The 22860-nt window shown below is 40.5% G+C and overlaps 1 protein-coding gene across 6 annotated transcripts in view; it reads left to right on the top strand.

Moving 5' to 3' along the window:
- The first annotated feature begins 2574 nt into the window (after positions 1-2574).
- Positions 2575-22860, top strand: part of EMSY (EMSY transcriptional repressor, BRCA2 interacting) — a 40558-nt gene continuing 20272 nt past the window's right edge. For 5 of the 6 annotated variants that reach the window (XM_080339895.1, XM_080339892.1, XM_080339893.1 and 2 more), the window contains exons 1-8: positions 2575-2694; positions 4055-4163; positions 7658-7757; positions 8394-8468; positions 10703-10878; positions 12524-12676; positions 16001-16260; positions 20728-20998. In XM_080339895.1, the coding sequence (XP_080196021.1) occupies positions 4094-4163; positions 7658-7757; positions 8394-8468; positions 10703-10878; positions 12524-12676; positions 16001-16260; positions 20728-20998 (1105 nt within the window). In that variant the 5' untranslated portion in view covers positions 2575-2694; positions 4055-4093. The remainder of the gene's footprint in view (positions 2695-4054; positions 4164-7657; positions 7758-8393; positions 8469-10702; positions 10879-12523; positions 12677-16000; positions 16261-20727; positions 20999-22860) is intronic. The other variant, XM_080339894.1, reaches the window with a different exon arrangement.

The following is a 22860-nucleotide window of genomic DNA, read 5'->3' as shown; positions in this document are numbered from 1 at the left end:
CCTCCCTGGATTAGGACAGAGGATCCAAACTGGCTCATACGCTCATTCTGAGTCCAGATAACCTTAATTGAGTCTTCTGGAGAGCTCCATGATGCTCCTGGGTCCAGTTAGGTCTTCTTGACTTGACTCTCATGACCACAAACCAGAACCTGCTGGTGCATCTGCTGGGACAACTTTGGTGGACCCATCCCAGGTGATCAACCACCTCAAAGCTCAGGTCGCTTAAGCTTTTCAAGACTCATTATTTGTATGTTTTGGGTCTTTTTTTTCTTTGCCCATGGCATCTCTGCCGTCTCATTTTTATGGGTAATAAAGAAATGATTGTAGGTTAATCTGAACTAAATGGAGATGTTACTGCCATAACTACATTCAGAATTTGGCCTTCAGGTTTTCTGGACCAGTTGCAGCTTCAGGTACTTCATACGTAACTGGCTCATTTTTTTATTATTCGCCTCTTTTCTGTTGCGTGTGCTGAAGGAAATTAAGCGTATATGTATTGAGTATATACATATGCACATATGTGAGTGTCAATGCATGTCTGTCCACCTTGCCCATAATACCTTTTGATCCCATTGGCTAGTTTCATCCACTTTTGGAAAAAAACAAAAAAACAACCAACCAAACAAAAAAGGTCCAAAAAACCCCACCAAACTGATCTAATTAAGTTTAACGAATATCACTGCTGAGCAGAGCTAAGAAAATGTATTTGTGCTCGCCCCGAGCTGCCTTCTTAGCAGAGATTGAGAGCAGAGTATGAGAATAAAGTGCATTAATAAACCCACGAACTCCAAGAACACATTCAGCTAAAATCCACACCTTGGTAGATGCATTTTCTTAAGAAGTTTTGATGGTTTCTTTGCTCGCACAGTGATTTATTTTGCAAATGTAAGGGCCAGATGTTAAACACTTCAGACGCAATAAAACCCATACTCTGCTAGAGCATCAGGGTTAAAACTGATGAATAAACCTCACAAAAAGCTTATTTTATTCTGCTAAGCAGTGACACTGTCCTGCCTGTTCCCATTGACCAGGGTAATCCACCTAAAAGCCACATTTTCCGATCTGTTTGCTGTGGTGTCTCCGACCTGCAAAGGAAAACTGCAACTCCTGACGCTGAACTGCTTTTCATCTTCCTCAGTTTTGTACAAAGCTGAGGACATTTATTTTTATTAGGTAATATTATGCAGATATAATGCTACTTGCCTTCAGCTTATTCTTGTTTAAGAAGGCATTAAAGGAAAATTGTTCTAGTTCTCCTGTACTGTTCAGCATAATTGTTCTCAAGTACTTGAGGTTTATGCTGCTGTGAAGAACAATAGGAAATCACAAGCGAGAAAAACGTTCATTAATGATCACGGGGAAGAAACAATTTATCTGTAGTTAGGTGGGAAAATGAAATAAATAAAGATGTGGAAATAGGTGTTACGGTTCAACGCACACCATCCAATCGCCTCATCTTCACCTCAGCAAACATCCAGCTGTTTCCAGCACTCTGAACCCAAACTATACAATAGGATTTTATAGGATAAAGCGGAATGAGGAGGAGCCCTTCCCTCCTCTTCATCAAACCTCCCGTCCCCCCGGGGGGGCCTGTTTGCGGAATCAGAAAAGCGTGCAAGACGAAGCGTGGAAAATAAGCGCCCGCAGCAAAAACGAAGCGTTGTGAGGTGGAGACCCGACAGCAAACGCTCATCCTGAAGGGGTTTTCGTCTGATTTTCCTCAAAAATGGTTTTATAGATGATTTTTGTTTGCTTTCTCGCAGCAACACGCGGCCACGGGTGGATTGTTTTTAAGCTCCGGCTGCACCTCAGAGGTGTTTTCTATCTCTAGTCAGATCTACGGCCTTTTAGAAATGATACAATTTATTGCCATTCTTAGAAATCTGCAGGGAAAAAAAACAAAAGAAGTTGTAATTGCTGTTATATATAAAATAACTGCCAGGCCGTGGCTCTGAAACCAGCGCTTACGGCGTTTTGGAGCAGGTGGTTGCTCCGCTCCCCCAAGAATTACCGCAGGGAGCAAAAACACCCCGAAGCGGCTGTGAATGTGGTTTTAGGGTGTGGATTTTATGGCCTTTTTGCTCGCACGGCAGCGCGGTGACCGCAGCCCCGCGCGTAACCGCGGCCGCTTTGCAGCCAGAAAAGCTGGAAACGGCCAAATGACGTCAGGGCTGATGTTAACCCGCTCAGATTTCGTTGTAGAAGCGGCGGTCAGATGTTAATGGCTTAAAGTTTAGGGGTGTGGGGGACGCGTTTAAAACACGCCGAGATCGGAGGTATTTTACACAGCGCGCAACGCGGGCGGGGCTTTTTGACCCCAGTCGCTGCCCGTACCCGCCCGCCGGGCCATGGCGGGACGGCCGGCGCCGCTTCCCACCGCGTCGACAAACGCCGAGAGAACTACAACTCCCAGGTACACCCTGCGCGGCCGCGCATGCGCAACGCGCTCACCCCGCGCCATCTTGCCACCCGCTTCTTCCATCTCCTCGCTGGCGAAGGGTGGTGGCAGGGACTACAACACCCGGCGTGCCCCGCGGCGCGCGCGCATGCGCAGTGCGCCCCGCCGCCATCTTTGCCCGGGGAAGCGCTGCCGCCGCCGCCACCACCAAACAAACCCGAGAGCGGCACCGGGAGGGGAGAGGAGGGGCCGTGGTCGCCGAGGGGTCTTTCGATGTGCCGGGCACGGCCGGGCAGGTGGGTCCCGCTCCCTGGCAGCCTCCGCTGCCCCTCCGCGGTGCGCTTTCCCCCCCTCCTCGGGGAAGGGGGCAGTTCCCGTTCACCGGACGGCGGGACCCGCCGCCCCCTCACGGCCCCGCGGGCAGCGGGGAAGCAGCAGCCGCCGCCCCGCTCCTTCTTCCCCTCCCTCTCGACATCGGGGGCGGCCACCGGGTACCCAGCGCCGAGGAGTCGGCGGGTGGCGGCCGCCCCCGGGCGCCCCTGGGGGAGATTCTCCCGCTTTCCCTCCTTTCCCCCCCTCCAGGAACGTGCGGCGGCGCCGGGGCTTTTGTTCCCCATCCCCCCACCCCCTCCCCGGCACCAACCGGCTCGTCCCGCTCTCCTCCGGCTCCTCTTTTATATATATATATATATCTATATGTGGTTTTTTTCCTTTATTGGAGATGCGCCCTCCTTCCCCGCCACCCCCGGCATCTCGCCGAGATGCGATCGGGCGAGGCGGTGTTCCCGTGTTTGTTTTTTTTTTATTTGTTTGTTTGTTGGGTTTTTTGGGTTTTTTTTTTTTTTTTTTTGGTGAGTGTTGGATACGCGTAAAGCAAATTTTCACTTTTAAAAATTAATTAATTTATTTATTAATTTTGGCGTTGTGTCATACAACAGGCTGGTGATAAATGCATTGATCGGGCGAGGGGGGTGCTCCTGTGTTTTGTTTTGCTTTTTAATTATTATTATTGTTATTATTTTTTTTGTGAGTGTTGGTATGCGTAAAGCAAATTTTCACGCTTTAAATTTTATTCATTTATTTAATCATTTTGGCATTCTGTCATACAACAGGCCGGCGCTAAATGCGTTCCCTGGGGCGATGGGGTGTTCCCGTGTTTTATGATTTCATTTTATTTATTTATTTTTTGGGTGAGTGTTGGTACGAGTAAAGCAAATTCTCGCTTTAAAAAATGTATTTGTTTATTTATTTATTCATTTCGGCGTTCTGTCATACAACAGGCTGGCGCTAAATGCGTTCCATGGGGTTGGGGGGGGGGGAAGTGGGTGCGAGTGGTGAGCTGGGAAGAAGTTCTTATAAATAGGTGCTCTGTGCATAAAGGAGAGGGAGGAGACTCCAGCATCAATTCATGGAGCGTTCCAGTGTGGAAAGAAGCCTATAAGATACTCAATAAAAAGGTTTGGGCGATGGGTTTGAGTAAGAGAATATAGGGAGCCCGTGCCCTTGTGAAACTGCTGGATTCCTGCATGCAAAGCCCCATTACAGGGTCTGGGAGTGAACATGTTGGCGGAGTTATGAGCAGGCTGAGGAGAGTTTTGCATTCATTAATAAACGAATTGTGCTTGTGCTTACTGCATTTATATTCCTTTTTTCCAGCGAGGCTGAGCTCTGTGGGAGCGCAGACGCGAGGGAAAGATGCCCGTGGTGTGGCCAACTCTTCTGGATCTCAGCAGAGATGAGTGCAAGAGGATCCTTCGCAAACTGGGTACAGTAAGATACAATTTGCGGGTCTGTATGTTCGCCCTTTTAAGATTCGCCTGCCTGCTGCTTCCGTGAAATACTTCAATATGTCTACAGGCAACTTACGAGTCATTTTTTTGTGCTTTGCATGTGTCATTGGTTTGACAGCGCTGGTTTGAAGTGATGTTTAGCAGATGCTCTCTGCCTGGGCAAAATGAATAGAAAAGAATTGGTTTTGGTCGAATCCTTCATGGATGCACCAGTCCATCTCTGCCTTGATGTCGCAGTGTTGCATTGCTGTTCTTTTTACGATTATTAACATGCAACAGGATACTCTGTGGAGAGGAGAGTGTTTGTTTTTCAGTTCTGTGTTTGAGGCCTTTTTGTACCAAAAACAAAATCATACAACCCTGATTTAACTGGCACTGTGGAACTCAGTTTAAGTTGTAAAGATACTATCATGAAGACTTGAAACAGGAGACAAAAAAAAGAAGTGATAGTTTGTGATTTGCAGTTGCACAGATTATCAGGGAAATGTGGCAACAGTGTTCTCTTTTAACTGTCACAACAGTAGGAGCTTTTTGCATTGTTTCGAATGTCTTGCAATATCCAAGACTCCTGCCCAAAAGCCTTATAGTGGGAGATTTTATTTGTGCTCCATCCTTATAAATACATGTGTACAAGGAGACACACTTTTGCATTTTGGAAGGTAATAAAACTATTTGCTTGCATCCACTTCTGGCTACCACAGGAGAGAGAATCCTTTGTTAGACGTTTGATCTGATCCTGCCTGGTGGTTTTTGGGTTCTTAGAGCTGTATTTATTTTTTAGTTTAGCTGTTTGGCTGGTTAAATGATGTGTAGTATTAGAAGAGGGAAAAAAAACCACCTTAAATTTCTTTTCAAACTTCTGAGGAGCATAATCTAAGAAATTATGTCAGGAGGAAAGCTGAGACTGCCTCTAACTTCCTCTGACGGTCAAGTCACAGCTTTTTCTAGTTCTCATTTTACCCGAATGTTAAATGACGTGCTGCACTTCTTAACTGTGCCAAGGTTCTCGTTCATTATGAAGCCATCCACTTTCTTTTCTGAGAGTTGAGGATTTATTTTCCCTCGCTTTGCCCTATTTTTTTTTTCATTCCTTTGGAATCTGGGATTTGCTTTCTGTTCAAACAGACAGTGATGCGGCTGTTACATGTGACACTGGAAGCTGTACATCCATTAAGGCGACAGCCCTAGGTTTAAGCGAGGCTCAAGAAGCACGAAAACCAGGAGAAAGTACAGGATGCAAAAAGACTTGGACCGGATCTACGCTACTAAATTTTGTTAACGCAGCTCCACTGGCTGGGAGCGTGGAAAAATAACCAAAACAACCAACTTCTAGCCCAGCTGACGGTGCTGTGCTGGCACAGCCTCGCTGGTGCAGCTGAGCCAAACAGAACTGCAGCTGCACCTCCTTCAATGACATAACCTAGGCTGACAGGAAAGAAAAAAATTAAATAAGTAGTGTTTTCTTTCTTTTTTTTTGCTGGCATGAGCTGTGTCCCCACAAGAGGGCCCTGCCAGCCTAACAGAGGAGCAGAGCCCTGTCTCTCTAGGGTAGGGAAGCTCTCAGTTTAAATAGACGCTTCACAAGGTTAGAGGGGGAAGGAGCAGGGGCAGTGGGAGCAAATAGCTCTTTAATGGTCATATCCTGCAATCTTAATCTGCTTTAGAAGGTCCCACTTTTTCCAGCTCTCAGCCCAACTGCTTATTTTTGACCGCAACAGCGGGATTGTCCGACATGGGTGAGATGCGGTGGTGCAGGTGAGAAATTGGCAATACCCGGTGTTTTTCTGCGGTGTTCATGGTTTGTAACTGAAATAGGGGATGATGCACGTTATGCTTGAAATAATTATATTTATTTGTGAAATCTGTTTAGGCCGTTTGATGTGTTTTGTGTTGGAAAGAGGGCGCACCAGTTACTGATTGCTATGTAGACATAAGGGTGAGGAAGCTGGTTAAAGCTATTCTGTTATCTTTGCTAGCTTCCAGAAGGCTGGAATGTGCCTTTTTTTAAAGCCTTAGTGTAGAGGATCGCTATTAAAAATGCAGAAAGAAAAAAACAACTATCCTTGCTAAATAATTATATGGTTGTATCTAAGAATTACTTTATGTTGTTAACAGAAAAAAATAATTAGTATCTTAAATACTGTAACGTGGTTGTCTAAATAAATGTTGATATTAGTAATAACCGTTGCTTTAATTAGTGAATGTTTTATAACTGAAGCTGCAAACGCTTCTGTAGGTCACTCAGCATCCTTGTGCAGGCTGCAGAGTTAACCAAAGCGACTCTGCTTTCTGTGTTGTCTGCTTAATCAGGACAGGAGAGCAGGACTTCTTTTGAACCTAGTTCCTTGATTTGATTTGTAAATTAGCTCTTTGGAATCCTGCAGGCTTTTCAGAATAGCATCAGTCTTTCTTTTGCAGCAAACTTCAGAGGTGTTAGGTTTTGGTCTGCCCCTTTGATTCTCGCTTTTGGTTAACTGTTAGGGGATGGGATTGGGTTGACCACTGAAATGGGGGTGTCGAATGAAAGACACCTATGTAAGTATTGGGAAAAAAAGATCTATATTTGTGGCTTAAAGCAGGAATTTCAGTAATGTTTCCTTAAACCGTGCTAAGCTTGGAATAGCTAGTCATTTGGGGACAAATTAGCAGACTCCATTATTTGTATGAGATGTGTTTTCTTACTGCTGAGTAGGACAAAATTCAGAATGTTCAGCAATCTTTAGCTATTCTATTTTTTTAAAAACATCAGTGGACTGATATTTACATAGGTCACCTGGAATTATAAATTTTGGTAAATCAGAGTTGTATTTTTGTGAATTAATCTTCATGCTGGCTCTACATTTAAGAATAACCGGATTGTTTCTTTTGTGTTGAGCAGGTTTAGTTCAGTGCGTTGCATTCTTTTCAGACTCAAGCAGTTGTACATATCAAGTAAATGGGCATAAAAGATTATGATGATCGTATTTAACAAACTAGAGATTATGTTCTCCATGCTAATTAAAGGAAGGCATTATGGAAAAAATTAGTTGTTCTTTTGATAGTGTATTACTTTTTCAAGCCAAGCTTCTCTGTGGAACTTCTAACAATGATACGTGTTAAAGATTTTCTTCTCTTCCTTCTAGAGAGTTCTGAGCTACTCTCCAAATTTGGGGACTGTTTCTTCAAGCATTCTGGCTGAACTGTCAGCTCAGAGAGAGCCTGAAATATTTGGTTTGGTTTATAAACTAGATAATCCTCTGTGATGATACAGTTGTTTCGTAGAAAAGCTGTACGCTGCAGAGTAATTGACTGAGAGAGCTCTAAATCATCAGTCTCTTGAAAAGCACTGAATAATTGAAAGACGTGTTCCTTTTAATGGTTTTCAAAATTAATAAAATACTGTCAGTAATAGCGAAAATAACTTTTCTTTCTTTTTTTCCCCATTTGCGGTGAGTGTTAAATAGAAATACTATTTGCTTTAATTCTTCAGAATTGGAGGCGTACGCAGGTGTCATCAGTGCCTTACGTGCGCAGGGAGACCTTACGAAAGAGAAGAAGGATCTTCTTGGAGAACTCTCTAAAGTGCTTAGGTAACTGTCCTTTTTAAAATAAGAACCGATGACCTGTTTTCTTTTAAGGTATCGCGTTCTTTTTCTGTCGCTAGTATCACCAAGCACATCTTAATTTATGGAAGTAATTCTCTGCCTTGTGGAGGTTTAATTCCTATTCTGCTTTGAGTTTTTAATAAGGAAAAACAACTGTGCTTTAGTGGTTGAATCGTTGTTGGTGTTTTGTGAGATACTGAGTGTTAAAAGGATTGCAGCTGGTTCAATTGTGTGCACTAGCTTGGAGTTCTGTCAAGATACGACTTCAAGGTCTTTGGCCCCAAGTTACATGAAGAAAGAACGCTGCACATTCTGTGCAAGTTTTCCTACCATAGGCATTAAATTTATTGCTCTCAGTAGGAGATTGGATTCTAGCTGTTTTGTAGGGGTACCCTATGAAATACAATGTTCTTTTTATTCTTCACTAATATTTTAGGACAATAATACATTAATTCTTCCTCACCGTGACAGCAGAAGTTAAGTGACAATCTCCTAAATGTAAATGCCCGTTCCCTTTTGTCTCTTGAGTAGATTATTCATAAGTTTAATTTTAGTTAGAAGTTTTAGATAAATGTTCGTGTCACCCTCTGACTAAAATATATTGCTGGGTTTTTTTAATAGTATTTCAACAGAGCGACATCGCGCTGAAGTTCGGAGAGCAGTAAATGATGAACGACTAACGACTATTGCACACAAGTAAGTTACAGGCCATTTTCTGTGTGATTTCCAAAGGTGCTCTTTGGAAAATCCATTATATTTTAACTGAGCAGCAGAACTTGGAAGATTGATGCTGGTTTAAAGAATAGTGGTTAAAACAGTGTGTGGATGAAGGAATGACTGTATCAGATTTACATCCTGGAACTAGAAACAGTTATTTAATACTGTTGCATTTTGGATCTGAAGGCATCTCATTCCTTTTACAAGTACAATATAAGAAACAGTCTTTTGTCAGGATGAGCTTTCTCTAAGATAGTCCAGAACAGAAAGCGGAGAAAATAGAGAAATCCATGAGCCGGATAGAGATGTTTGCTTTATTATTGTTTATTTCACCTTTAATTTTGTTTAAATCCATTTGGAGAGGTTATGTGAGGAGGGACTTAACCATGTAGAAAGACAAAGGGAGGGAAAGAGGTGGCTGAGATTAGTGGAAAACAGTGTGTCAGCACAGAGCCGGGGGAAAAATGTTAGAGTAGAGAAACTGCAGCAAGATAACTGATGACATCAGTTCCACTGTTCTGTGCTTGATGCAGCTGCTGTGCTGACATCAACGGGGCTGGTTCCTCCTTGCGTTCCCTTTCACAAGCTCCACACGATGTTGAGAGGTGGAGAGGAGCAAGAGGGCAAGTGCTTACTTATTTTCGATAAATACTTAACAGCCTTAATGTTAAGAACTGTCTTTAAACAGAGCTGGATGGCAAGTTGTCTGTATTTTTTTTTCCTTTATCTGTGTTACAACCGTAGATTTTGAAGTTTGATTACTTAGGTGTCATAAGGAGAAAAAGGAAGGAAATCGTACAAATAGGAGTTGGCAATTGTCCTTCCAAAATCAGCATGCTGTTTTAGTGCTGCAGAAGGCTATTTACCATTTTAATGCTTTAATGTTCAAGTTTAAAGAGTTAGAAAGAGGCTGTTTACTGAAGAAAAACCACCGAGTTCCTTACACTTCTTTAAAGAAAGGGGAAAAAATAATGAAAACCAAGTATTTAATTTTCAAATCAGGATTCTTCTCTTAAATCAAGTTTCCTTTTTAAGTAGTAGTTCTGTTTTTAGCATTTTACAGAAGAAGCATAAAGTTTGTCCTGAGGTGTTGAACTTCAAACGGCTGAAATGTTATAATCCAGACAAGGTGCAATTGTGAAGTGCTGCGTCTCTTTATTTTTCCTGTGATAACTCTTTGTAAGTGATGGTTGATAATATAGTATTTGACTTAAATAATTCTCTAACTCATTAGGAAAGCCGACTTTGCCAGCTTTGCTGTACGCAACATTTGTAGTCTTATTTTTGATTTTAAAGATGTATTTTTACCTCGGCTGATGTAGCTCTGCTTACACTATATGAATACGTATGAAGAACGCTGAAGCGTATCAGGATTTAACAACAGAGCAGATACTCTGCATTTTACGAACTAATTTGTGGTAGCTTTTGCTGCAAACTGCTTGTAATAGTTCATGTGAGGAGTTGTTTTTTCAGAATATATTAATACATTGAATGGGTTGATTTGCTTAAGAACATAACAGCATTGAAAAATAATTCGCCTTTTTGGTTTTGCTGATTTGACAAATGGTTTATGTAAACCAGTCATAACCAGAAACACTTCTCCATCTAGATAAGAACAGCCTTTTTTGGAAACATTCTAGTCAGTGTGTGAGTACTAAGGTTAAGAGACAATGAGAGCAGCAGGCTGGTTTCTGTTGAGGAAGATGCACAAGGCGTATTTAAATCATATAATGTTCTGTTACCTTGTTTGGGTCTAATTTAATAAGTTGAAGAAACTTTTCAGGTAGAACAAGATTTGCTTCAGAACCCAAGGGTTTTTCCCTGTAGTATAACCAATTTGAGTAGTCTTATGTTGGATGTGTAGGTATTTTTGTCATCCAGAAGCAGAGTGTGTAGCCACTCTACCTGAATAGTAGCTAATTAATAAGGGGGTTTTGAACACAACATTCACAGACCTCTGGACTTTTAAGGGCTCTGCAAAATCAATCAGCAAAAGAAGCAGCAACTCTTAAGTTTTCCGTGGGAGGATTTCTGTATCAGGTGGGAAAAATGTAAGGGCTTTCATGAAATGAATAAGGTTCAGGATTATTTCTCTAGAATACCTTTAGAAAGTGTCTTTTAGACTTTGGCTGTTGAAAAAAGGTGTTTGAATGAGAGCACTGAGTATTTTGGAAACTTGGCAGTGTACTTACAGAACCTTCATTTCTATTTAGTATGTCTGGACCAAATAGCTCCTCCGAATGGTCTATAGAAGGTCGTCGACTGGTGCCGCTGATGCCGCGACTTGTTCCACAAACAGCTTTTACTGTTACCGCCAATGCTGTCGCCAATGCAGCTGTTCAGCACAACGCGTCTCTGCCAGTTCCTGCAGAAACTGGAAACAAAGAAGGTGAGAGAATGCCGGGATTCTACTGCAATCGATGGGAATATCAAAATAATGTCACAGTATAAGTTGTTATCTTAGATTCCAGGTTCCAGTATAAGCTGGGGAATGACCTGTTGGAGAGCAGCGTAGGAGAAAGGGACTTGGGGGTCCTGCTGGACAGCAGGATGACCATGAGCCAGAACTGGGCCCTTGTGGCCAGGAAGGCCAATGGTACCTGGGGTGGATGAGAAGGGGGGTGGTCAGTAGGTCAGAGAGGTTCTCCTTCCCCTCTACTCTGCCTTGGGGAGACCACACCTGGAATCTTGTGTCGAGTTGTGGCCCCTCAGTTCCAGCAGGACAGGGAACTGCTGGAGAGAGTCCAGTGCAGGGCAACAAAGATGCTGAAGGGAGTGGAGCATCTCCCGTGTGAGGAAAGGCTGAGGGAGCTGGGGCTCTGGAGCTGGACAAGAGGAGACTGAGGGGTGACCTCATTAATGTTTACAAATATGTAAAGGGTGAGTGTCAGGAGGATGGAGCCAGGCTCTTCAGGGTGACAACCAATGATAGGACAAGGGGTAATGGGTTCAAACTGGAACACAAAAGGTTCCACTTAAATTTGAGAAGAAGCTTCTTCCCAGTGAGGGTGTCAGAGCCTGGCCCAGGCTGCCCAGGGAGGTTGTGGAGTCTCCTTCTCTACAGACATTCCAACCCGCCTGGACACCTTCCTGTGTAACCTCATCTGGGTGTTCCTGCTCCATGGGGGGATTGCACTGGATGAGCTTTCCAGGTCCCTTCCAATCCCTGACATTCTGTGATTCTGTAAACTCTAAAAACTTGGATCAATGGCTTAAGATTTTGTAAAGTTCTGTAAGTGATGGAAGGTGTTTCATAACACTTAAAAAACATAAGTAAGTTTTGGTGAAGGTCAAGAAAATTAAATTTTGTTGGTTTCCTTTTTTTTTTTTTCTTTTTACTTCACATTAAACATACCAAATTAACAAATTAAAAGCTACTTTCTGCTTTCCCTGTGCCTTTTAAGTAATGTTAGTACACATTCCATTTAGCTTGGCTGAATAGGTTCGAGTTACACTTCATGCAACTGGAGAATGTGTGACACTTGTTGAAATGGGCTGTTTTATTCCCGTTTGGTGAGAAATATTGGATTATTGCAATATTACTTATGAGCAAGGGTTTAAAAAAAGCTGATTAGCAAAATGAGTTGATCATTACGGAAGGAGTATTTTGGTTCTTCAGCTGATGTACTGTTGAGGAGAGGCACTAGTGATTTTTCTATCAGTTGCCTGTCTGGATGTGGTCATTTTCTGAAAAGGAAAAAGATCAAAATATTTAATGCTAAAAAGACAAATAACCAATCGTAAAATACAACATCAGATTAATACATATAAAAAAAAAATCTAGAATCGACAGCACAGATTTCTGGCGATGGGAGGAGGGGAAATGAGATTTCTATATTGTCTTTTGAGGCTGTTAATTCCAAGACCGCGCTTAAGTCAAACTGGGGACTGTTCAACAGTAACAGGACTGCAAAGGCAAAGACGTGGCTAATGACCTGAGAAGTCTTTGACTTCCATTTCAGCTGTTAAAATAGTGATAGAATAATGGGATTCTGCGCTTCAGTTATACGGAAGGTGTCTTTTCTCCTCTTCAGTGGTGGTTTGCTATTCCTACACAAGTACCACTTCAACCCCAACATCTACCCCTGTTCCAAGTGGCAGTGTAGCGACAGTGAAGTCCCCCAGACCCGCCAGTCCAGCCTCCAATGTAGTCGTCTTGCCAAGTGGAAGTACTGTTTACGTCAAAAGTAAGTGATACTAGCAACTGATTAACAAAAGGGAAAGAAAGGGAGAGTTTCGTGGCTGAAGCATGGACTAAGTTAAACACTCTGACCTTGGGCAAGTCATTTAGTGCCTTTATGGCTTCATTTAATCTGAAGAATGAATGTATTGCTTCCCTTTTTTTAAAGAAATTGCCTTCAGGATAAACCCACTCACTGTAATATGCTGCAGGGAACGGCAATGACAAGGGACAACACCAGTGAGAAGTATTTTGAAAATAAAATATAGGAATTGCTGTGTATCAGTGGATTTCTAATCCATCTTGCTCAGAAATTGTTTTTAAGGTGGCTCTGCTGGTTGCTTCTGCAGAGGACTTACCTCCTCTTTATGCTTAAATATGCATAGGAGTCACTTATTTGGGTTAGAAAAGGTCCTTCCTTTGCACTTCCACAGTTGGCCAGTACATTTTTAGAATACAGTAGTTTGGCAAGCATTTATATGCTTACATTAACTATGTTGGCGCATTTTGTGATTTATTTGGAAGCGAATCTTAGTGACATTGCATTCCTGGGCAACTGTGAAAACTCCATACAAAATCCCACCAGATACCCATTTTCATTTATTTAAATTTGTAAATCCAGGGTGTAACGTCTAGAAACAGTCATTTTTCTTGTCCCTCCCCATCTCTTTCTTTGGCTAATAAATCAGGTAGTTCTAAAAGCAGAGTATATCCTCATACGTGTGTCTAGCTCATCAAAGGTAGTTTTATTTAACTAATAATTAAAAATCTTTCCTTTTGTCCTTATTTGATGCCTGTCAAAATGCGGGTGACAAAGATTAATAGTAAAGTTGATAAGAGCTATTTTTATGCTTGCCTTGCATACATTTAATATTTAAAGAATTATTTTAATCTTTTTGACTTATGTGCCTGTTTGTATAAACTTTTAGCTAGTCAGAAATGTCACATATTACTTTAATGTAATATTACCTGTAAACCACCATCTTTAATGGCTATATCAACCCATGGAACCCATTAAGATTTTTCATTTTTCTGATTTAATGCACTAATCACTCCTCTTTAGTTTAAAGATTCAGGGGGAAAATGTTCTTAACCTCTTAAAAATTTAATTTCAACCTCTCTTGAATTATTACTTGGTAATGAGTATAAAACCAGTCTAGACACACAATGGAGGAGGATGAAAGGTTCTCGTTTTTATTCTGCCCATCCCTAGATTTTATTTTTTCCCCCACTTCACATGCTTCATTTTGTTCGTTTTTTGTTTTGTAAGGAAAAGTGTCTTTCAGAGTGTATTGTATCAGTCATGTTAGTTTTAACAAACCTGCTTAAGAGCAAACTTGGGGGACCTGAGTTAGATTCATGACTTTGCTGCTGATCTGTTGTGTGACCTTGTCCAAGCCACAGGCTGATGGAGCCGTTAACCTCTCCGTGCCTCTGCTCCCTTGCTCACCAAGCGTGAGTTGTAGTTGAGCTGCGTTAACTTTTAGTTGAACGCATGTGGAAAACCTTCTGCAAACGCAGTTTCTAACATTAAATTATAGGAATAACATTCTTGAAAACCTCATCTGTGGAAACAGGAGATGCAGTGAGCTGTATTTAGCATAAAATAATGTGTTGCTAGTTTAATCGGTGGTGTGTTGTTTATTTTTTTTGTGGATGAGGACCACAAATAAATATCTTTCTCTGCAGTGTTTCTTGGTGACCCACCAAAATAACAGCTGTGTCCTAGCATCTTAGCTGCATGTGTTTTCTTGCTTGGAATGGATTCTGAAATTCCTATACATTTTCAGTGTGATGAGTGACCTCACAGTTATCAATCTGCGTAGTGTACTCAGAGTAATACTTAAAAGCCTGTTCATGATAGACCTTGAAGTCATGGAACCAAGTCTTTGCTTTATAGATGGATATCACCACTAGGCTTGTGCAGGGCCATAAAGTGAATTCTTGATTAGAGCTTTGAAATCCGGGCTCGTAAATCCATGCATCATCTGTACTGTTACAGCCACCTCAAACTATTTTTTGGGCTTCAAAGCAAACTTAAAAAATAGTCTTTACTTCTCTTCTCTAGCTCGTTTTTCCATCTTTGTCAGCATTCTGAATGAGCTGATACTCGTGATAAGAAGGAATCCCATTTTTCAGAAATCACTTGCTGTTCTACTGGGCACTTTCTTGTCCATGTTAATTCCTGCATCTTCACTTTTTGAATGTCAGAATATTTTAATTAGAGACTAATTAGATCTTAACCCTAATTAGAGATTGCCAACCAAGTTTGCTTGGGTTACCAGCAAGACTGTTTCTTGTCATGACAGCATTTTTTTGTCTTTAAGCTCCAGGCAAACGGAACAAGACACTTGGTCTTGTTTTGCATAGGGGAGACTGTGTCGTTTTGGCTTATCTCCATATTTTAAAAAAACACTGGCTAATTGGTAAACCTAAATGCTGCCCAATAGCTATAAGAAATTTTCAGTTATTAAACTGCATCTTTGTGTAATGTATACCAATTTATGAACCTGTTGTCTGCTTTGGGAAGTTTCATATGGATTTAAGTTCCATTGATCACACTATTATCCTGAATATTGCAGCACACTATATGTGTACAGTAGATGATTGTGAGGAAGAATGAAGTCCTTTGATACCGGACTCTGTTTTTCATTATTGTGTGTTAGGCGCTGTTTTATATCTGTGTGTATGTATATATATATATATGCACCAAACAAGACAGAAGCTGATAAAGTGAGGTTTGACCTTCATAGTTAAAGTATGTAATTAAAAACAAAAAGGATCTCAATGCTGTATTGAGGTGAAAGGGAAAAAGGTGTTTTAATGATGGCATTAAAGTAGGTACGAAAATTGAAATCAGACAAGACTACAGGAGGATAAACTTCAGTAGTCCAGCGGCTTTAAACAAAACCAGCAACAACAACACTGTAGTTTAAAATTTTAAACTGGAATGTGCATGACATTGTCCAGTCCCCTTGTGTATATAATCTCATTAGTCAAACTTCTGGAGACAGAATGAAATCCCTGTATTGGCTCCAATGTTCTTTTAATATCTTAAACTGAATGAAATTAACCCAGTAACTGAGCGACTTGTGTTTTATGAGGTTTTGTTTCTTGGCTTTATGGCACTGTAAGTGTGGTCTGTATCAAGGACCGAGACCACCTGTTGTACGGTGTGGGTTAGTTGTGACCATAAGATGTGATTTATCCTCTATTTCTTTTTATCTTATTTGAAAGTGAGTATAAATCTCAGCAAATTTATAGTGTTTTAGAAAACACCGAGACCCGCAGTTGGGGAAAATATAATATAGAAAAAGTACTTCTTTTCCAGGTGTCAGCTGCTCAGATGATGACGAAAAGCCCCGCAAAAGACGGCGAACGAATTCTTCCAGTTCTTCCCCCGTTCTCCTGAAAGAAGTCCCGAAGGCGGTGACTCCTGTCACTAAAACTATCACCGTGCCTGTAAGTGGCAGCCCCAAGATGAGTAATATCATGCAGAGCATTGCCAACTCCTTACCGCCACACATGTCGCCTGTGAAAATAACCTTCACTAAGCCCTCAACACAGACAACAAACACGACAACACAGAAGGTATGTGGGGGAAGCTGCCAAATGTTACTTTATTCTGCTTTTATCAATGAATAAGACGCGATGTTTGACTCTTACTTTTGATGAACTGTCTGGCTGGTTTGTTGGTGTATTCTTTTTAAGGATTGCTCCTGGGATAAGGTAATCCCTCTGTAAAACAAAGAGAAAAACCAAACTCTTGTATGAATTTAGTTCACCTGTGTGTGAAAGGACCTGGATTGACAGCCGTGGAGACTGAAGCCCTCTTTTTATCCACAGAACAGGTACAGCACAGGCAGCGGGAGTGCAGGCTTCCCCCAGACTGCCCCACCAATGTGCCTCAACCCTGACCTGAAGGGACCACTTCTAGGGATGAGAGGGGATTCAGTCTCCATGCTCATTCAATTCTTGGCCTCTCTGGTGAGACTGCCAACAAGGTTACCAGTTAGGACCATTTGTGGTGTTGGGTTTTGTGATATGGACACTAGTCCACTGAGAACTGGATCACATAGGCCACTGAACAGCCTTCAGATGGTAACAACTATTGGTCAAAGGTAATCTTTCTTATTTCTATTTTCCTTATTTATAATGATTCTTTGCAGTAGTGGAATTCCAGGAGAGATGGCGTGGGCTTTCCCTTGCCAAGCCTTTTGTCTAGAGCCTAGCTTTTTTTTGCGATCTATAAAGCTTATTTTCGGAGCCGATCAAAGACTGGGGGGCTTTATTTTCCTTTCAGTACTAGTGTGCCATTTCTCATTCTACATTAACAGTGTTATAGTGGTCAAAATCAGTTGCATTATTTCAGCTCAATGTGCCCAGCTTTCACCAGAATGCAGTTGTGTGGAGAAGCTTTTTCCATGCTGAAATTTTGTATTCGACTCAGATACTTACGTGCCTGATCTATGGCATGACAACTTTTCCATACTTTAGGATGCATTTCAGATGTGTCTGCTCTTTTGTTGTTATGATATAAAAAAAGATGACTGGCCCAAACCAAGCTTGTTCTTGCTGTGGTTATTAAGGCAGACTTGGAGAAGGATGGTCCGTGGAAATAATTTGGCCCTGATACCAACAAACTGATGGTAGCCTGGCCACTAACAGACATTTTCTTTTTCAACCCTGAGAGTTTGACTGTTGAGCTCAAACCTTCACACAGTATTTGTGCTGTTAGTCTTCTTAATTGTTTTATGACTCTGTTTGGATTAGCAGAGTTCCCGTGTCCTCATTTTTGGAAACTCTAAAACCAAGGAAGATAAACTGAAGGGATGTGCAATGAAGAACTTGCTTTCTGCCCTTTTCCCACTTCAGATGCTTTCATTTGACTCACTGTTCTGTAACAGTGTCCTTAATCAAATTTCATCTCTAAATACACAAATAGAAATTTGTGAATGAGCATAAACCATCGAATAAAATGTCCTGCTTTCATTGCCACAAATCCACATCGACGATAGGGCTTAATTTGCCAATCCTGTTGTTCTTGGTAGGCTCATCTTTTGTGCAGGAAGAATTTTTTTGCCTTAAATGTCTGTAGTGTTGTAACTATGAGTGTTATATCATAGTAGTTGACGATGGAGTGTAGTAAATCTCTGAAAGGAAGAGAATGGAGTGATAGAGTCTTTGTGCAGTTGTGCCTCTGCTTGTTCTGACATGGAAGTTTTTGGGTTTGCTTTGCAGTGAATTATTTGACTCTCGCTAATCTGTAATGATGGAAAAATAATTGCTTGTCTTGTTAGAGAGCTGTAGTAGCGTTTGTATCGAAACTCATCACACTGCACTCTTGCTGGATTTAGGTATGCCAAAATATGTAACTATATCATTTTGGTGGGGAAAAAACCCTTTTAGTACTTTTAAATTAAATGGCAGACTTGTTACACTCCAATTGGAAGTGTACTATATTAAACAAGCACTGTCGGATGTGAGTGAAGGTGTTGGATGTGAATGAAATTCGTCGTTTCTGCATGCCAGCTTTCTGAATTGTTTTGACATTTTAGTGGGTTGGAGGAAGATTTGTCGTAACAACTAATAATGTCACAGCTCCAATTTCTGGATTCTCTTATAATCAAGTCCTCTGTCTGGGACACAGAAGGAAACTAGTGAGGGAAGCTTCTGGCGATTAATGCTTTTATTTCTTCAGAGACTGGGATTTAATGCCTCTCAAAATAGAGGTGACAGGACTAATTTCAGTGTTTGTTAGGAATTAGTTTTTACCTTAACAATTACGATCAACAACAACAACAAAGCAACTTAAGTGTTGTTTTTTTTTAAATTAGGCAGCCTTTCTGCTGTAAAAGATGTGATGCAGTTTTGGTACCCATGATGACGTTACTTACATCATTTCAACATATATGAGAAAAGAGTATCTCAAAAACGTCATTGTTGTGATTTGAGCTTTTATACTTTTAAACTTTTACCTGAGAATTCTGTTCTCAGAATATACTTCGCACATGAAAGTCACTAAACTTTGTTCTGCTGTGTTAACTTTGAAAGAAGAAATAAAGAGACCCAAACCTACTTAGTCTCGGGACAGCAGCCATTGTTGGACTGTAATGCTTTACAAGCTTTTATTTTTCTTCGCACAATTAAATAAGGTCTTATTAAGTGATAAGCTTGGACTGATGGTTTTATCTCTTGTCTTTCAATGAAGAACAATGATGTTCAGGATTTGTGGTTACGCCAGATTCATCTTGCATATCTGTACTTAGTTGAGATGCTAAACTTGCCCTGTTGCACTACGTGTTATATAGGAAGTTTAATGTGAATAATCTGCCTTTTTTAACTGCAAGTTGTCGTTTGGCTGTATTCCTAAATTAATTATCCTAGGTGCAATTAAGCTGGCCCTAAAATACAAACACTTGGGAAGTATTTCTGGTTGTAACTGACTATTTAAGAAATGGGATAAAACCCCAGAGGCGCATCATCGTAGGATCTTTTCTTGTAGCAGAATCAAGCTGTGTCGTGTTCAGCTCATCTGCATGGTTGTAGCCTAAGAGCAATTTTGGAAAGGTGTTTAATTAAATCAAGGTTGAGCAGAAGGCAAAAATAAGAGAGATGCAGAGGACACATTCTCCCTGCAGAATGCAATGAAGCGGTAGAGCAGCAGATGTAGAAACCTTGTCCTTCCGACACTGCTCAGTTGTGGTCACCCTGCTGTAGCTGATGGAGGTGATAAGATTTTGTGTTTCACCAGATCGAGGTATTAAAGGCTAAAAACTAAATAATTGGGACCATAAAACTAAGGACTGGGGTGAAAGGAGAGAGAGGGGTAGCCATGGTGGTGAAAATTGCTGCTTTTATTCCATCCATGTGGTTATATATATTTTTTCTGTAATTATAAACTCCTTCTTTCTTACTCCTTAATCTGTCACTTAAGTGTATTTCTGGTGCCATTATCATGTTTTTTCTTTGTCAGGCAAGGTTTCAATAGTCTTTGGGCAGCACTGTAAGACTTGGTTTGAGCTGACCCAGGGTTTCTTTGCTCTTTCTATACCATCTTTTTTCTATCTGCTTTTGTTGCATCAAATCATTAATAAGTTTTTTAATAAACGAGGGGTTTTTTTTTTATTGGGGCACTTGCATTATTAAAATAATTTCTCTATGTTCTTGCGTGGTAAATTGGAAGTATGTTGTATTTCTGTGCTGTGTGTTTCTATTTTAACTGTGTGTAAGTACAATGAAGCACGTAGAAGCAGAATAAAAGGAATTACTTTAAACAGCCTTAATATTCAATACTTAAGAAATACTTAATTTTCTGGCTCAGTTGAATAAGAACAGACCTTGTCCAATGTTATAGTGAATTCTGTGCTTTTGTATGTCAAATCAGATTCATGGTGTTGTAATTGCAGCTCGCACTCAAGGTAATGTTTATTGTCTTTAAACAAATGGTTTTCAGACAGATGAGACAGAATTTCTTGTTATTGAGAGCACTAATTAAAGCAGAAATTATTTTCAACCTAAAACAGGTTTTTCACAGATGAAATATTGATTGTTTGCAGCCTTGTGGATCAAAAATATTTCTCATTGCTGACTCAGCAATTGCTTGTTAATTGTTAAAGAGAAAAAAAGAAAGTAATCTGTTCTCTCATTGCCATTTCGATTTGGGAGAATGGTGTTTAAAACTTCCTTGAAATCCCTTTAGTTGCATTTTAAATGGGCTTCAGGCTTCCTGGCCCAGTTTAATGAAGCCAAGCAATTCATTCCTGTCTGTTTGCCTTCAGATAGGAAATAATTCTACTTTAATTAGATAGTAATTGTTTTACTCAAAAGAAAAAAAGCAGCCCTTCTAAGGGAAGGGTGTCTAACAAAATGTTTATCACCACTTCTTCAAACTAATTGAAATTTGTTGTTTCTAGGAAATGTGAATGAGACACTCTTAGATGGTCTTAATAAAAATGTATCCTTAAAACTAAATACACACAGATATATTACTGCAATTTCATGCCTTTAAATGAATGCGAAGAACAAATGAATTCCTTGTTCTTTTTCTTCTTTCAGGTGATAATAGTAACCACCTCTCCAAGCTCAACTTTTGTACCCAACATCCTTTCAAAGTCCCACAACTATGCAGCAGTTACGAAACTTGTCCCAACGTCAGTCATTGCCTCAACTACTCAAAAGCAACCGGTGGTTATCACGGCTGCTCAGTCCTCTTTGGTCAGCAGCAGCAGTAGTAGCTGTTCTACTGCCTCCTGTACTGCAAATACTGTTGCTGTGACTGCTGTGGTATCATCAACACCATCCGTGGTTATGTCAACAGTAGCACAAGGTATGGCCATAATATTATATTATTTCACTGATGAACCGGGCTTTATTTTGAGAATAGCGTAGAGGAAAATGCACTTTATATTTACATATGATGAGTAAAGTGCAGGAGATGTGGAAGAGGTGACAGAACTAATCCAAGATACTCCACAAAAGTTCTTGATGAACTCTTTCCCTCTTCAACAAACATGGGCATCCTCTTCTTGAAGAGAATGTGCTGAGACGGTGCGGCATAGCTTTTTATTTTAACAAGATCTTACTTGCAGCATTAAAACACTATAGCCTCAAAATCACTGGCTTTAACAACTCTATCTGATGTGTGAAAAAGGAACATTTCCAATATTTGAAGATGGTTCCTTCTTTTAAAGCCTGATTTACAAAAACATGCAAAGTCAACATAAAAATACAACTTATGCTTGACATACCCATTCTTTAGCATATTTCTAGTGGTAACTAATCTCGATGACAATTCTGAAAGGTAGAGAACTGTTTACACCTTTTTATTTGCATTTTTTCAGCATGTCCTTTTCCAGGTCCTTAAAAATTAAGACCTGAGTGGGCCTGGATTGAGATTCCTAGGTTTCTGATCTTTAATTCCCACTGTGTGTGCCAACTTGACTGATTCAGCTCCACAGCCACAGGCAACATTTGGAAGGGAAGATGCGGATGAATGAAAGGGCCTCAGTGACCAGCACTGGAAAAATACTGTGCCTGACAATAACAAATATCAAATGGCAATTTTTCCTGGTCCATATTTTCCATTCTTGCTCCATTCCACAAAGAGTTGGTCGACCACATGAAGGCTGAGGAGGTGTTTTGGCTTCTATATTGCTTCTGTTAATCAGATCCTGAAGATGTTGCTCTACAGAGCACAAGGGCTTACAGCACAATTTCATGTTGTGGATTTTTAGTTGGATTTGATCACAGAAGAAACTATAATTCTAAAATACTTTAGGTGGAATATCTCTAACAGTTTTTTTCATGGCTATAAGTGTCGTTGCAGAAGATGCTGGTGAAATGTTTTGTGACATAAACTGATTGTTGCTTCTTATGTGGAGGTTAAATTCATGAATGAAAACAGCCGACCAAGGAAATGGAGAAACCATCTTAGATGATGCAGTGAGAAAAGGATTACTTATTTAGGTTGATAGAATAGTAGTTTATTATGATTTCTGTCATTGTCACTGCCATCCGTAAATGTAGAGATACAAGGGAGATTTTCTTGCCATTTTCCACTACAGCTGGGACTTGGTTAAGAAGTGCCTTCATAAGACATGGGCTTTGTATTTGACTTTTGATGCTTAAGGATGTGCACTTTAGAATTATAGATGAAGCCAAATTTTGCTGGAAATGTTGTGACAACTGTGTAAGAGAATGACAGGTTAGGATTTATTTGGGAACTTCGTCTTTTCATCTTACTGCAAACTTGCTTTAATCACTTTATTACTTGTACAATCACTTAAACCTATCAGCACAAAAAACCTGTGTTTCACAGTTTTCTAAATTATATACTATTGCTTGATTCGTTATTTTAAAATAGCGTTGCGGTTAGTAGCAGATACTCCCTTCTAATGTTGGTTGGTTTGATATTTATCATCCTCGTATCTCTAACTTTTTCTAGTTAGGCTTTTCACTACAATATTTTACTTTCTTGAAGCTTAAAGGTCAGGCTTTGGAAATATTTGTAGTTTGTTTATACTACCAAAGGTGCAGGAAGTAGACTTGGGATTGTGGTCTTTCCATTAACTGCCATTCTGCTGCCACATAGAAAATCTGTATAAAAGCCCGTTGCCTCTGAACAGAGCACTTCTGCTACGTGGGAGCGTCTTTTACTTACGTATATCTATGGTTTTTATTACTAGTAAA

The sequence above is a fragment of the Nesoenas mayeri genome, assembly GCF_963082525.1.
Source record: "Nesoenas mayeri genome assembly, chromosome: 1".
NCBI lineage: Eukaryota > Metazoa > Chordata > Aves > Columbiformes > Columbidae > Nesoenas > Nesoenas mayeri.
The sequence above is the reverse complement of the archived record's forward strand: the minus strand, read 5'-3'. Positions and strand labels throughout refer to the sequence as shown.